We start from the raw sequence: 16,805 nt of genomic DNA, 5'->3' as shown, positions 1-16,805 counted from the left end.
CCTTTGCTTAAAAGGTAAGTGGACAGGGAGTGTGGTTATTATTATTATTAATAATTATTAATTTATTTTTTTAAATTATTAAAAAATATATATTTTTCTTTTTTTTTTTAATTATTAAAAAAAAAATATTTTTCTTTTTTCAATTATAAAAAAAAATTATATATTATAATAAAAATTTTTTTTTTCCTCATCGCCATGCCACAGCCGAAGGCCCCTTTCACACGGGCTGTCTGATCAGGTCCACCTGTCAGTTTTTCAGGCAGACCTGATCAGACCCTTCAGTCTCCTCTATGGAGCAGTAATCTGCCGCCATCTGATCCTGTCTGCCAAAAACAGACGGATGGTGGTTCCATTTTCTATCCATCCCGTGGATCGGATCAGATGGCATCGGAAGGAAACAGTCTCTTTCCATCCGATTGCGCTATAGAGGAGAGTGGGGTTCTAGTTGTCTTTATGTGTAAATTTAGTATGTTATTTTTTTGAAAATAAAGCTTGGTTGTTTGTTTAAAAAAAAAATGTCTCCTAACTTTTTTAGCTGGCTCCTAGATTTCAGGAAAGATTTGTCAAGCCCTGCCCTAAAACATATTCAGCTTGCTCATCACTATTCCAATCAATGTCATAACATTTTTATCAAATCGGTCCCAAAAAATCCCTGCCAGAGAATGATACACATTATGATTCTTGGAAACGTGATATAGTTTATTTGTTCACAAACAGTACACAGAACATTTTACTTATTTGTTTAGGCTGTAAAAGCCATGGACCATATTAGCCATGTGTCATCCTACATTTTGATAAGACAACAACCCAACAGCATTTTTAATGATTTGCAATGCATTTGAATTCAAGCTTGTTTTTGTTAAATCTCTAATGCAGTTTTGGCTAAGATAAGCACATATTTGTCTATATTTAGATGAAAATAAACAGCGCATATTAATCAAAAATCAACAAATCGAAAAAGAAGTTCTTTCCCCACAGCATTACTGCCATTGTTTGCAAGAGGCTCCTCGGATTTTGCAGGTTAGAATAAGGCATAAAGAATTCTACAAATAATAAAAAAATATCTGCAAGCAACCATAAACAATGTGAAATGTTGGAGTGCTCATTGAGGATGCAATTGTACTTCCAAAAATAACCTTCCATTATATTCCATCAACACCGCCAATGCCAGAATCAATTAAACATTCATTCTATCGGAATGTACGAGACAATACGTACTCCTGCAGTGGAAAACCTGAGGAAGTGAGAGGAATGAACTGTCTTCAGCAACTGAGCGCCATTCCCAAAGCAGCAGACAGCACGAAAAGCAATCAGCATGCCTACAGAACAGGTCAATAAAAGGCACAGGATTAGGAAAATGGAGCAATTAAGCTGATGCCATAATAACAGTGACTATATGATTAAACGCTGGAAAATTATTGGAGGATTTAAAAGTCAATGAAAATGAACACTGTATCTGTATAACACACCATTTCTATTTACAGATCTGGTAACATCATGCAAACATAATCTATTGTCCCCCCCTTTTCTTTACCTGGCCATTCGCCATCCATAGGACTCCAGAAAGCACTTCCAGAGGAATGTCTATGTCTTCCATTTTCTCTGTCTACAGTTATGCTGCACAGTGCAGGCTACAGACAGCCTGAATCAATCAAATCAACAAATCAATGCTTCCAATGGCCTGATTTGACAGTTCCAAAAGGCACTGTAATATCCTTCAAAATTCCTTGCAGTCCCTTCATATATTAAAAGAGCTAATGGGCTCAATTCAAAAAGGACCCCTTTCATACTTCCTTTCCGATCAGGTCAACCTGTCAGTTTTTCAGTCAGACCTGATGCTCCATGTACCTCTATGGGGCAGTGGATGGTAGCGGTGACATGTCCGCTGACACCCACTGCTATCCGATCCTGTCCGTGAAATCCAGACGGATGGAAACCCCAATTTCCATCTGTCTGTAGGATCAGATCGGATGAAAAACAGACAAATGGTCCGTTTTCATCCGATTTCCCATAGAAGAGAGCAGGGATCTGACAAGTCTGTCTCTGCAAAGTAAGCGGAGACAGAGCTGTCATCCGTCTGCCCAGAGGGGATCGGCAGATCGATCCCTGCTGAGCAAAACGGAGTCCACCGGGCAGAAACCCAGTGTGTAAGGACCCTTAAGAATAGTGCATGCAATATTTGGGTCATGCATCCATATAGCGCATGCAATAATGAAAATGTCAGTTCACAGGTTTATTTAGTATTTACCACAAAAATAAGAAACACCCGGCAAATACAGCAAAAACCTTCATTCACATTGAATGCAGCTTTGAAATTGTGCAACTTCATCTGAAATCGCACAATTTCATAGCTGCATGTAAGTGCGACTTGTAAGACATCTGTGCGGCTTCACGCACAAATGTCTATGCAAGTCACACCCAAAATTGCTAAAAGTAGTGGAGGAACTACTTTTTCAAATCAATGCAGGACAGCAAAGTCGGCATCGCAACGATTTGAACAGTTCCATCTACGGCAATTGGGTGCGACTTGTCATGTGATTTGATCTGTCAAATCGCTCTGGTGTAAATAAGGGCTAAAAGTCAATTTACATTCACGAACATAAAGAAAAACATTCTACAAATAAGTTGTGGTTCAGCCACGAGCTAAATAAGGAATACTAGATGGCTGTTAAGGAGCAGGCACCTGCCAGCGTCCTTAACAACAAGTAAAGGTAGAAGTCAGCCAATGACAAAACGCGTTAGGCCGTGGAGACGCGGTGACCATAGCAACGTGACGATCCGGATGTCTGAACCCGGAAGTCCTACGGCGGTTATACCAGCCATGGCTTCGATCCTACAGCGGGACGGCGATGGCTGGCAAGTAGCCCGGATTGGGAGGATACTATATATTGGATGTTTTTTATCTTATGTTTGTGATTGCAATATTATGGGATTTGCTTATAATAAACGTCAGTGTGGTTATGGAATTACGCTATGAGCGCATTATTTAATTTGCATGTCACATGATATCTGTGGGAGTGATCCGGCAATCAGTTCTGTGGAGTTCCTGAGCTGGTCTGGAGTGAGAAATCCTGCTGCTATATACATCTTGTTTGCCATTTAATTCCCCTTAGTGAGGTACGTGGGCACTGCTTGGGGGGCATGCCGGTATGGTGAAGGTGCATGACCATTTACACAGATTATTTGAATAATTGCTGTGGGACACATTACCAGAGATGCTGCAGTTGGCTGGACTTTACACTCATTAATAGGAATGGGACACATTATGGACTATGTGATCATTTTGTAGCGCTGTTAGTGTATACATGTGATTTATTAGATGTACACACCTTTTACTAACAAGTAAATTGGTTTTTAAGGAACTGGCAACCTCTGCCTCCTTAACAAACCAATGACTCATCTCCTGTTAGCGGGGATTCTAGTATGGGTTTTGGACAGGGACTCAAGGCAATTTTTTTTTTTTTGCCAAGAGTACCCCCCCCCCCCCCAAGTCCAAACTGGTTCCAAAATGGGGGGGGGGGGCAGCTTTCCAATTTATTTTAGTTTTTTTATTTTGTACTGTCGGCTCCTTTGTTTATGTTCTGTTAACAGCAAGGATGAGTCATGGTTGTTAGGATGCCAGCGCGTGCTGGCTCCTTCACGACCAACTGCCCTGAACTGAACTGTCACATTTAGCAATGGTAGGAATACAACCGCTAAATGTTTCAGTTCCCCCTGCAGCCCATCTGCTATAAAACAATGTGCAAACACACGTTACCGCAAAATCAAAAAAATTAACTCAATTTAAATGGATGCAGATAATTGGGTGACAATTAAAATTGTTGATTTCTATATATAGCGCCAACATACTATGCAACTATTAAAAGCAGATTGGAATAGATGGAAAAGCATGCAAAGAAAAAGCTATAACCAAGCCCAAAGTTCATTGCAGGGAGAAGCAAGACAAGGAAAACCAATGTCCACAGACCAATTTGGGAGCAGTCACTATAAAGCATCCTGAAGAATACAGTAAACCAGAAGGTCATTGCAGAGGTTGGAAACTGAAGTTATAGTATAGGTGGTCGATCAGATTTGGGAAAATGAGGCAATTGATGAACCCGCTGGAAGCGAAAGATCTCAGATTTAAAGATACAAAGAGATGAGATATAAAGGAAGGTACATCAATCAGCCACATAAGGTAAATGTCCAGGAAAGAAGCCCAGTCATAAAATCACCCCACAAGTATAAAAAATGCAATTAATTAATTAAAAATTCCACTATTCATGGCAATCTGCGATCAACCATTATTTTCTGGATCTGCATGTTTTCTTAATACAAACCTGAGGTAGTGGTTATGGTCAAGTCAAATCCTTCCATAAAATAATCATTTTTAAAAGTTCTGATAAGGCATACTTTAACACAGGCTTTTTTTTTTCCAGGGGGAAATGTAGTTCCGGCACCTCAGTACTGAATGCATGTAATGGCAAGGGGTGCTGGGATGTGCTGAAGGGTCTATTGATTTTGGCTGCTGGGGTTCTATTGTCACTTGAGAGGGATCTATTTTTTCACGTGGATCTAATGTTGCTGGGGGTCTATTGATGATGTTGGGAGATCTGTTGTTACTGCCAGGGGTCTATTGTTGCTAATGCCTCGTACACACGCACCGACTGTTGGCCGTAAATTTTCGGCCAACGTCCGATTGTCGGCTTGTTAGTATAATGCTTCCGACAACCGACTGCGACTTTTCGGCCGAACAAAATCTGGTGTGCATGCTATAAAATTTTTATTGGCCGTCAACAGAACAGCCGATTGTTCCTCAGTCAGTACAGATTTCGGCAGACAAAAATCTGATGAGCAAGACTGGGCATGCTCAGAGAAGAAAAAACACACGGAAAGTAAACCAGCACATGACATCACTTCTGAAGTTGGTTTTTGTTGGCCGAAAAAATTTGTGTGCAGTCTAGAGCACATTTCAACCAACACAACAACACTGGACAAAAGATGGCCGATTGGTCGGGCAAAAATCGGTGCGTGTGTACGAGGCATAAGGGTGTATTTTGTTGTGGGGGTCCATTGTTGCTTGGGGACAGTCTTTTATTGCTGGCTGCAGGATATCCATTTTACTGCTTTTCCTGCTACTGTTGGCTGCTAAGGGTTCTCTTGTCACTGGAAGGGATCTATTTTTTCGTGTGGATCTAATGTTGCTAGGAAGGTCTATTGTTGCTGGGAGTCTTATGTTTCTGGGGGGGTCAATTGTTGGAGAGATCTACTGTTGATGGAGGATCTATTGATGCTGATGGGAGATCTGTTGTTACTGCCAGAAGTCTATTGTTGCTAAGGTGGTATTTTGTTGTGGGAATCCATTGTTGCTGGGGGAAAGTCTTTTGTTGCTGGCTGCAGGGTATCTATTTTACTGCTTTTCCTGATATTATCAAATCCCATGCAATTTACTTAGCACCACAGAATGATACTTGGTTCTGTATTCTCTAAAAGGGGCAGCACTGGGAGGTGGGTGGGGGTGGAACCAAGCAACGGTGCTCGGAGGTGGGTAGGGGGCAGAGACCAGTGGTGACTCGGAATGAGGGGGGAGTACCTGCATCTTGTAATGTTCTGGTACCTTTGGTACCCTAATTCCACTTTTCCTAAGTGTATGCGCCCCACCATTCTCTTTTGGTAAGGTGCGCATACACCTTTAAGACCGATGCTGTCATCACTGAGCGCCGCTGGAGCGGCTATTTCAACCTCCGGCGGTCTCACTCACATGTTCGTTCAACGCCGCATAATCTGCCTTGAAGCTCTCATGCTTGCAAGCATACCTCGCTATCGGAACCACGCTGCTGATCCCTGTATCCCGCTACCGGATCATCCGCTCTTGCCGAACCTCTCCTCTACTACATTGCTACTAGTGATAAGTACCCCACAGGGGAAACCTCTATAACCTTCATACTAAAGCTTACACTATCTAGCTCTCATACTAAGGACTATTACTACATCTGCATTAACTAAGATTGCTAGCTCTTGAGCCTAATACCATCTGCTCTTGCACTGGGTTGGTCTATCCTGTATGTTCACCTGCTACTCTATCATCTGCTACCATACATGATTGCTTAACCTATCTGCATCCCATCTGCTACTATCTTACTTTCAAGAACATTCCTTTCAAGTGTCTGTCATCTACCATCTCTACCCAACCTGTCTCTTCAGCCTATCATCACTATATTACTATACATATAAGTCACTCTAGGAACATCTTATTGAGTGTGTGTATCTACTTGCTGAATTGAGACTATCCACACATGATGAGTCTTGGGAGTTGGGATTGGTGTCTCAGCGTTTCTCTACATGACTACTGAAGTGGAATATTTCTGCAGCTGTAAATCCACATTATACATAAAACGCAGGAGCGTTACACATCTATTCTCTGAGAAAAAAAATGCCCTGCTTTACCATCTCCAAAACAGAAACAGCTAAGGATCTGCAATACATTTTGCTAAAATCAGTGCATGCCTATAAAACACTGTAGTAATTGTTTGTCCTTAGCAAAACTAGAGTTTTACTTTAAAGCGGAGTTCCGGGCACAAAAAAGATTTTTTTTTTTTGTGCCCCTCCGCTAGGTATGCCTCACTTGAAAAGGAATTGGATAGTTATTTTTTTTTTTTTTTGTTTACTCACCTTTTTATTGAAGATCGTAAATACTCACCTATGACAGCTTCCTCCTCCAGCGCTGAGGCTCACCCCGTCACTTCCTGCCTCGCGATGATTCCTGGGAGCTAAACGTCATAGCTCCCAGGAATCAATGCGCCGCACCGGCCCCGCTCGTCATTTCCGGGCGACGCCGCATTCCCCTGCTAAACAGCTTCTGGGCATGCCCAGAAGCTGTTTAGGAATGCGGCGCCGCACCGGAAGTGACGAGAGGGGCCGGTGCAGTGCATTCTGGGACACGAAACGCGGAAAAAGACAGAGAAGAGGACCGCGCCGGCTTCAGCTGCCCACAACCGAGATGGAAACGCTGTGGAAGAAAATTTCTAAGTAAGTATTTCTTCTTACAGGTAAGTGCGAACCGGGACAGATCAGAGGCTAGCCATTGTGGAATGTGCTAGCCCTGACTGTCCCGGGGGTATGTTCAGAAAAAAATCGTTTCTCTGCCCGGAACTCCGCTTTAACCACTTGCCGACCGGCTGCCATATATATATACTGCGGCAAAAGTGGTGCTATTGCGCAAAACAACGTACCTGTATAGCATTCCGTTCAATAGCCACTAGATGGCACCGTTGTGCCGCGATTGGCTAGCAGGGATGTCACTCAACACGTCCATCCCCAGGAGAGCCAGTTCTGCAAGGGGACAAGATGGAGATCTTGTGTTCCCACTAAGCAGGAACCAGGATCTGTGTCCCCCCTCCCCGATAGTAAACACCTCCTAGGGACACACTTAACCCTGATGTTAACTCCCTCCCTGCAGGGTCATTAGTGCAGTGACAGTGCATTTTTTTTTTAGCACTGATTACTGTAATAATGTCACTGGTCCCCAAAAAGTGTCAAAAGTGTCAGTTAAATGTTCAACTTGTCCGCCGCAATGTCGCAGTCCCCCTAAAAATTGCTGATTGCCACCATTACTAGTAAAAATAAATAAAAATACCATAAAAATATTGTATTGTTTGTAGACGCTATAATGTTTTCGCAAAAAAATATACACTTATTTTTGGTAAAAAAAAAAAAAAAAATCACAATATGTAGCAGAATACACATTGGCCTAAGGGTCCATTCACACTAGCGCGACTTGTCAGGCGACTTGGTCGCCTGACAAGTCACGGTCGGTCGCTCACATTGAATAGTACAAGACCCGTTCTAATAGGAGTGACACAAGTCGCTCCGACTTAGAAAAAGGGTCCGGTACTACTTCGGGGCGACCTGGAGGCGACTTGCATTGACTTAAATTATATGAAGTCCGTGCAAGTCGCGCCGAGGTCGCGGTGCACACTTCACAGGTCGCCCCACAAAATCTTGTCGCGGCATTGTGAATGGGCTGTAAATTGATGAAGAAATTTGATTTTTAAAATTTTCTTTATTGGCTTTGTTTTATAGCAGAAAGTAAAGAATACTGTTTTGTTTTTTTTTTCAAAATTGTTGCTCTTTTTTTGTTTATAGGGTAAAAAAAAAAAAAAAAAAAAAAACAGGGAGGTGATCAAGTACTACCAAAAGAAATCTCTATTTGTGGGAAAAAAAGGACATCAATTTAATTTAGGTACAGTGTCGCACAACCACGCAATTGTCAGTTAAAATAACACAGTGCCGTATTGCAAAGAATGGCCTGCTCATTAAGGGGGTAAACCCTTCCGGTCCAGAAGTGGTTAAAAGCCCTGTGACACCTATATATTGCACTAACCTGGGGTAAAATACTGTACATGTTAACCCAACATAAAGCAATATAATGCTATTTATTTAGAATGCCGCTTCAACGCACCTGCACCACGACGTATGCACATACCATGCCTTGTGGTATGCTGAATCAGAAAGAAAATTATGCATGTCTGATTTTTAACGGTGTTGTGGTTAATTAGAATTGATTTTTAGGCTACATTCACACCTGAGCGTAGCGTTTTCATGCGTTTTTTACCGCGATTTACAGGCGTTTTTACAGGCGTTTTTGCAGGCGTTTTCAGATTGAATAGAGACCAATGGAAAACGCCTGTAATCTGCCAAAAAAGAAGCTCATGTACTTTTTTGAGCGTTGGGCATTTTGCTAACAGCGTCAAAACGCTCAGATGTGAACAGGGGCCATTGAAATGAATAGGATTTGTCTTGTTGGGCGTTTTGAGAGCTGATCCTAGAGCAGAAAAACTCCCCAAACCGAACATATACACAGCCAAAACAACCACACATGCCATTCAGTGCTGTAAAAAATAAAAATAATAAAGCAGGTGTGTTTTTGGCCCATGGACGCACACTAAGAGCACACAAAATAGGTAAAAACTGTGAACAGGCCGGTGGTCTTCAAGCATAAGTAACACCCAATATTCATATAGAAGTCAAGCTCAATACAGTGGAATTGCTGGGAAAATAGTTATAGAATGTATTCACCCTGAAGGTGACATTAGAAGGTGAAGCGTGATTGATTGTTCCTGGTAATATGATGTCAGCAAAGGCTTATGTTGTTGATTTATAAACTGCCCATACCAAGATTCTTCGGTCACATGCAGAAGTGGTTACACAACCCCAGTTACTTGAGCAGGATCAAGCATTTAAATTAAACCACGCACTAACCCTCAAAGGCCCTTTATGCAAAAGGTGAAAAAAAAAAAATGAAGACAAGATTAGATAGAGGCGGTGTGCACAGTAACCAATCACATTGTAGTCATTTTTAAAATCCAGAACAGCAAATAGAAATGAAGCCTCTGATTACTCCTACAAAACCATAAAGCTAAAATAAAATCCCAACCTCTAACTTGTTGGAAAATATTCATCACATTAATTATAAAAGCTGTGCCATGGAATTCAATGCTAGGCTCCACAACTAAATCTGCATATATAGTGCTAGGGGCTGAGACCACTTAATTCAATTTTATGCCTCACATAAACCAATTGGAACCAAGGGCGTCCCCCTCCCCTGGAAATATCCTGGCCTGCTCTAATGCCTTGTACACACGCAACGATTGTTGGCCGACCGATCGGCCGTCTTTTGTCCAGTGTTGATGTGTTGGTTGAAATGTGCTCTAGACTGCACACAAATTTTATCGGCCAACAAAAACCAACTTCAGAAGTGATGTCATGTGCTGGTTTACTTTCCGTGTGTTTTTTCTTCTCTGAGAATGCCCAGTCTTGCTCATCACATTTTTGTCTGCCGAAATCTGTACTGACTGACGGAAAATCGGCCGTTCTGTTGATGGCCAACAAAAATTTTATAGCCTGCACACCAGATTTTGTTCGGCCGAAAAGTCGCAGTCGGTTGTCGGAAGCATCAATCAGCCGATCGGACGTTGGCTGACAATTCACGGCCAACAATCATTGCGTGTGTACGAGGCATAAGAGGGGAATCTATGGGGACCCTGCTCTAAAGGGGATCTATGGGGGACCCTGGCCTGGCTTGCTCTAAAGGAGGATCTATGAGGACCCTGCTCTAAAGGGGATCTTGACCTGCTCCAAAGGGGGTCATATTGGCTATATATATATATATATATATATATATATATATATATTCTTTGCAGGGAGAGCCTGGAGTACCTGCTGATGCAGGAAAACCTGGTGAACAGGAAAGACTAAATAGGGATCTATAGGGAACCTGGCCTACTCTAAAGGGGGATCTATGGGGGACCCTGGTCTGGGCTGCTCTCAAGGGGGATCTATGGGGACCCTGCTCTAAAGGGGGATCTATGGGGACCCTGGCCTGGCTTGCTCTAAAGAGGGATCTATGGGGCAAAAAGGGGGCGGAGCATGGGTGACCTTAAAACGATGCCCCCCCCCCCAAAAAAAAAGTATTGCGGACGCCCATGCTTGGAACCTGGCCATCCTCCCATTATCTACATAGAAGTGAACAGAGATGGGTTCGGGCGTGTTCAGGATCCTAGTCCCAAGTACCCTGCCCGATCCCGCCAGTAAGCCGACATTGCACACCGCTAATCACAGGCAGGGAGACATTTCCCGATCCCACAGCTGCATAGATCGGGAAATTTCTCACTGCCTGTGATTAGCAGTGTGTAATGTTGGCTTAAGCTGGATACACACTATACAACTTTTGTTGTTTGATTTCCTTTAGATTTACCTTCAACTGTGTAGTGCAAGGGCCTGCCTGATTGCATACAAATTGAAAGAGTTTAGGTTTGACATCATATTTTATGGTTTTGGTAAATCTAAAGGAAAAAAAATCTAAAGAGAATTGTATAGAGTGTATCCAGCTTTACTGGCGGGATCAAGCAGGTGGGTTGGGACAAGGATCTGAACACGCCTGCGCCCATCTCTAGAAGTGAAGGATGACAATCAGTGCTATGAAACCCATCAAGGAACCAATATAGCTAATGCTCTTCACATGTGTACTTAGCGAGCCATGGGGATAAATACATCTCGACTTGAGTTTACTAATGATTAGAAGTTTACCATATAGCTGCTTAAGAACCAGATGGTTTCCGGCCATCTCTATGACCCTCAGAGGCTGGAGGCGACATCATGACGTCACTTCTGGCGCCGGCAGATGTAAACACTTTTTACTTCCGGGAGGGAAGTGGTTGAAGTGATTGGGATACTCCATTCACATTGATCCGACTTGTCAGGCAACTTGTCAGGCTGACAAGTCGCAGTCCTCACGCTCCCACAGTGTAGTACAGGAGCCGTTCTAATTAGGAGCGACACAAGTAGCTCCGACTTAGAATTAGAAAAAGGGTCCTGTACTACTTCGGGGCGACCTGGAGGCGACTTGCATAGACATTCATGTTAGGAAGTCCGTGCAAGTCGCGCTGCACACAACTTCACAGGTCACCCCCTAAGTCGGAGCGACCCAATGTGAACAGGGACTAAAGGTAAATTTAAAAAAATAAATAAATACTTACTTGCTCTGTAATATTGCAAAGAGCATCCGCGAACCTCCTCTTTTTGGTTCCCCCCCAGGGGAAGCCACTTGTGCATGCCCGCACCCGAGCCCCGCCGCTGTGTGCATTGACACAGACAGCGGGACTTGGCCTCGCACCCCCCCCCCCCCCCAAAGCGAGATCAGGAATTGAGGGGAGAGAAGAGCTGCCGACATGCATGGCCCTGGATCGAATGAGGGCTCAGGTAAGGGTGGGGGGGTGAAAGGGTATGCTGACACCTAAGCATTTTTTAACTTAATGCAAGGAATGCACTAAGGTAAAAAATGTTTAGGCACTGTGGTTTCCAGGAGATCACTTACCAGCCATTGAGATCTTCGACTGTTTTGGTTTTGGCCAAGTTGATGTTACTTTTATACATACACAGGAGTTAATTAATCTCAGCAGATGCCGAATTTGTACACTGAGCTGAAAGGGGAACTTCATTACCACATCTCGTACCTTTTTTTGCTGAGGAATCTACAAAAAAAAATCATACCCACTCGCCCAATGGTGTTCTTTAAGGATTAACTGTGCAGCTGCTGCACTCCAGGTCCCATGCCACCATCTTCTTCTGTGATGTCATCGGTGGGGTGGGGGGGCAAATATATATTTCGGGTTTTTGTAATGGGTGGCCCCCTGGGAGGAGCGATGTGGGTGTCACAGGGGTCTGTATATGGGAAAAGGAGGTAAGATCGATATGTGGATCAGGTCAAAATTCCTATTTACTGAAAGGAACAGAGGGAAGAAACCCCCTAGAGGGACTTTACCGGTTTTACCACTAGGGGGTTTCTTCCTTCTGTTCCTCCCAGGAGTCTGTGGGCAGGAGAACCATGCTTGCCCAGGTGGGAATTTATCAAAAAAAAAAAAAAAGAAAAGGGGAATACATACATTTAAAAATTACGATTTTGACAGAGGAAAGAGGGGATTGGATGAGATGGTGGACATGAAGGGTGAAGGAACACTTAAAGTGGAGTTCCACCCTATTTTTATACTTACCTCCATCTTCTCGCTCCGGGTCACCTGAAAAAGAAATGGATAATCGCATATTTTTTTTTTTTTTACTTACCTCGTAGCGAACAAAATATACTTACCTTACTTCCTTCTTCCTCCTTCCTCGGCCGCGGCCCGTCGTCACTTCCTGGCTCTGCAATGATTCCTGGGAGCTGGACGTCATAGCTCCCAGGAATCATTGCGCCTGCACCGGCCCCGACGTCAGTTCCGGGTCGCGCGCGTCATCCCCTTCTAAACAGCTTCTGGGCATGCCCAGAAGCTGTGGAGGGGTGACGCGCGCGACCCGGAACTGACGTCGGGGCCGGCGCAGAGCATCGTGGGACCACAGAAGGCGGAAGAAGACGCCGAAGAGGACGCGCTGGCTTCAAGCTGCCCACATCTGAGATGGCAGCGCTGGACAAGACGTTTGCAAGGTAAGTATTTCGTCTTGCAGGTAAGTGCAACCCGGGACAGATCAGAGGCTAGCCATTGTGGAATGCACTAGCCCTGACTGCCCCGGGGGTATTAAAAAAAAAAAAACAAATCCAGGGTGGAACTCCGCTTTAAGGCCCCTTTTACACTTGTGTAATCTGAAAGCCGCGCAACTTTGTCACGATTTTGACTGCACTTGAAGCAATGCCTGTGTATTCTTAAAGCGGTTGTAAACCTAAAATAAAAAATAAAAAAACCTGCAAGACAAAGGCATAATGAGCTAGTATGCATCGCATACTAGCTCATTATGAATTACTTACCTTAGAACGAAGTCCCGACACGGACCCACGGACACCGCTGCGGGCGCTGACATGATCCCACAGCGTCCTTTCCAGGTTTGTCGGCTCATGCGCGCGGGAGTCATTTTCCGGCAAGCTCCTAGCAAGGGAAGCTGAAGGTCCGGCGGACCTTCAGAGCGCATGCGCCGCTCACGTGAGCGGCTGCATGCACTGCAAATATCTCCTAAACCGTGCCGGTTTAGGAGATATTAATTGTATAGGCTTACCTGTAGTTAAAAGTGAAAAAAAGCGGTATACTACCCCTTTAAGGGCTATGGACCTCAAGTTGCATCAAAGTCAGACCAAATTAGTGCAGGGACTACTCTGGAGTCGCACAGATAAGAATGGTACTCATTAGAAATCATGGGGTATGACTTGTCAGCGACTTTGCAGTCCCAAGTCACGGGACAAGTCGCAAAAGTGTAAAAGGGGCCTTCAAGTGTAACTGAACTCTTTTAAACAACATTAACTATTTTTAATTCTTATGCTGCTAGAGATAGTAAATCCATATTTATTCAGTATTTTATATTTGTTTTTAACTTTTTTCTTTTACATTTCAGCAGTTACTTCCTGGTTTCTGGCCTAGGCCAAAATTATGTCATACATCCCAGGAGTCTTCATGGACATGTTATTTTCATCTGGAGGAGCGGGCTTTCTCAGCTAAGCACACCCCCTTGTCTGTATGCCTGAGCTAATGGCAGATGGGCTCCAGAAAGTAAATGCTACATGAATCATCTTCCCTTACTCAAGATGGCTGCAATTACATACAACATTCTATGTTTTTCTATCTAGATCAGGTGTCTCCACACTTTCTAAAGAAAGAGCCAGTTAACTGTCCTTTAGGGGGGGTCAGACTGTGCACAGTTGGAGTAAACAATGCCCCATCTTTGGTATTAGAGGGAGAAATAGTTGGTGTCATTGAAAGGAACAGTGCTCTATTGATGTGTCAGCCGCAGGAGTCATGCCCCATTGTTGGGGTCAGGAGTCATGCCCCATTGTTGGGGTCAGGAGTCATGCCCCATTGTTGGGGTCAGGAGTCATGCCCCATTGTTGGGGTCAGGAGTCATGCCCCATTGTTGTTGCTGTCAGGGGCAATAGTCATGCCCCATTGTTGTTGCTGTCAGGGGCAATAGTCATGCCCCATTGTTGTTGCTGTCAGGGGCAATAGTCATGCCCCATTGTTGTTGCTGTCAGGGGCAATAGTCATGCCCCATTGTTGTTGCTGTCAGTGGAAGGTGTCATGTACTCATTGTTGGTGTCAGGGGCAGGAGTCATGCCGCATTGTTGGTGTCAGTGGAAGGAGTCATGCCCCATTGTAGGTGTCAGTGGAAGGAGTCATGCCCCATTATTGGTGTCAGGGGAAGGAGTCATGCCCCATTATTGGTGTCAGGGGAAGGAGTCATGCCCCATTATTGGTGTCAGTGGAAGGAGTCATGCCCCATTATTGGTGTCAGTGGAAGGAGTCATGCTCCATTATTGGTGTCAGTGGAAGGAGTCATGCCCCATTATTGGTGTCAGTGGAAGGAGTCATGCTCCATTATTGGTGTCAGTGGAAGGAGTCATGCCCCATTGTTGGTGTCAGTGGAAGGAGTCATGCCCCATTGTTGGTGTCAGTGGAAGGAGTCATGCCCCATTGTTGGTGTCAGTGGAAGGAGTCATGCCCCATTGTTGGTGTCAGTGGAAGGAGTCATGCCCAATTGTTGGTGTCAGGGGCAGGAGTCATGCCCCATTGTTGGTGTCAGGGGCAGGAGTCATGCCCCATTGTTGGTGTCAGGGGCAGGAGTCATGCCCCATTGTTGGTGTCAGGAGTCATGCCCCATTGTTGGTGTCAGGAGTCATGCCCCATTGTTGGTGTCAGGAGTCATGCCCCATTGTTGGTGTCAGGAGTCATGCCCCATTGTTGGTGTCAGGAGTCATGCCCCATTGTTGGTGTCAGGAGTCATGCCCCATTGTTGGTGTCAGGGGCAGGAGTCATGCCCCATTGTTGGTGTCAGGGGCAGGAGCCATACCCCATTGTTGGTGTCAGGGGCAGGAGCCATACCCCATTGTTGGTGTCAGGAGCCGGAGTTATGCCCCATTGTTGGTGTCAGGGGCAGGAGTTATGCCCCATTGTTGGTGTCAGGGGCAGGAGTTATGCCCCATTGTTGGTGTCAGGGGCAGGAGTCATTCTCTTTGTTGGGGTCAGGGGCAGGAATAATGCCTCTAGGGTCGGATAGAGGCAAAGGGTCACAGTTCGGAGAGCACTGCTCTAGATCAGTGTTTCTCAACTCCGCTCCTCAGGGCACACTAACAGGCCAGATTTTAAGTATTACCTTGGGGAGATGCAGACTAGAATACTGCAATGTATGTAATGGGGAAGGGGGGAGGGGGAAAGGGACAAGAATCACCAGGAATAAATTTCACCGTCCTTGAGAGTACCGAAGGGTGTGAAAATGTGACACCATGAGTTCATCGAATAGTATCAAAATACCATGTGGTGTATGACCGGTGAGCCAAGCAACTGGGAAAATATGAAGAAGGCAAAAACAAAAGGAGTTGCAAAAATAGGCTCAAACGCTGGTATAGAGAATTTAGAAAATTGTACTTTTTTAACACAATTAAATGGACAAATAATGCAAGTTGAGTAAAAAATATGACTTTTTTTTATAAAATGGAAATTTTCATGGGCCCAAGGCAAAATAATGAATGGAGACGGAGGCTTGACCGCGTGTGACATCAACGCGTTTCACGTGACCCAGCATGCTTCTTCAGGACTCCGCCCCCCCGCCCGGACCAACACACCACCGCTTTCTACTATTGAAGCCACTGCGGCGGCACTTCCTATCGGCAATGGGCTTCGGTCTCCCTCCACTTTGCGGGGCATCATCCAGATCTCCTGCACCTTGGACCTCTGTACCCCTGGGACATATGGACTGAGTCTAGTTCTACACGTGAGTTTTTGGGTGACATCTGATGGCTACCTGCAAATGCTGTGAATGTGCTTCAGCCATTAATGCTTTCACTTGCTTTGCTCTGCATGCATTAGATGTTTGACCTCCTCCTCATCACCCAGCTTGGTTGGAAGGGACTGTGAAGTTCCACCGAGCATGAGTGCACAGGGTTGCTAGCTCTTACGTCTAGAATACCTCACGGTCATTGTGCTATATCCTTTCACCTCAAGGTGGTATGCTGCACCCTTCATGTACTAGATCCAGGGATGAGTTGAGTCTGAATGGTCTGTCTACTGCTACGCTTGCTTGCTATAAGCTGCTGCTTGATGAATAGCCTGTGCTGTCTCCACTGCTTATGTGTCACCACAACTGTCTGATCAGATGCCATTTAACATTTAAGCTCCAGAAGATTTTACCCCCTTCCTGACCAGGGGGTATTTTGTGATTCGGCACTGTGTGACTTTAATGGACAATTGCGCGGTCGTGCGACGCTGTACCTAAACGAATTTGACGTCCTTTTTTTCCCACAAACAGAGCTTTCTTTTGGTGGTATTTGATCACCTGTGCGATTTTTTGATCAT

The 16,805-nt window shown here is 44.6% G+C and overlaps 1 protein-coding gene across 4 annotated transcripts in view; it reads right to left on the bottom strand.

Moving 5' to 3' along the window:
* KYAT3 (kynurenine aminotransferase 3) overlaps positions 1–16,805 on the bottom strand; it is a 78,278-nt gene that overhangs the window by 58,882 nt on the left and 2,591 nt on the right. For 2 of the 4 annotated variants that reach the window (XM_082266560.1, XM_082266561.1), the window contains exon 2: positions 1,219–1,319. The exons of the other annotated variants lie outside the window; for them this stretch is intronic. In XM_082266560.1, coding sequence (XP_082122686.1) covers positions 1,219–1,317 — 99 coding nt within the window. In that variant the 5' untranslated portion in view covers positions 1,318–1,319. The remainder of the gene's footprint in view (positions 1–1,218; positions 1,320–16,805) is intronic. 4 annotated transcript variants of the gene reach the window in all.

Source organism: Pelophylax lessonae (assembly GCF_965119305.1).
Source record: "Pelophylax lessonae genome assembly, chromosome: 8".
NCBI classification, from domain to species: Eukaryota; Metazoa; Chordata; class Amphibia; order Anura; family Ranidae; genus Pelophylax; species Pelophylax lessonae.
Note: the sequence above shows the minus strand (reverse complement) of the source record. Positions and strands in the feature narration are given on the sequence as shown.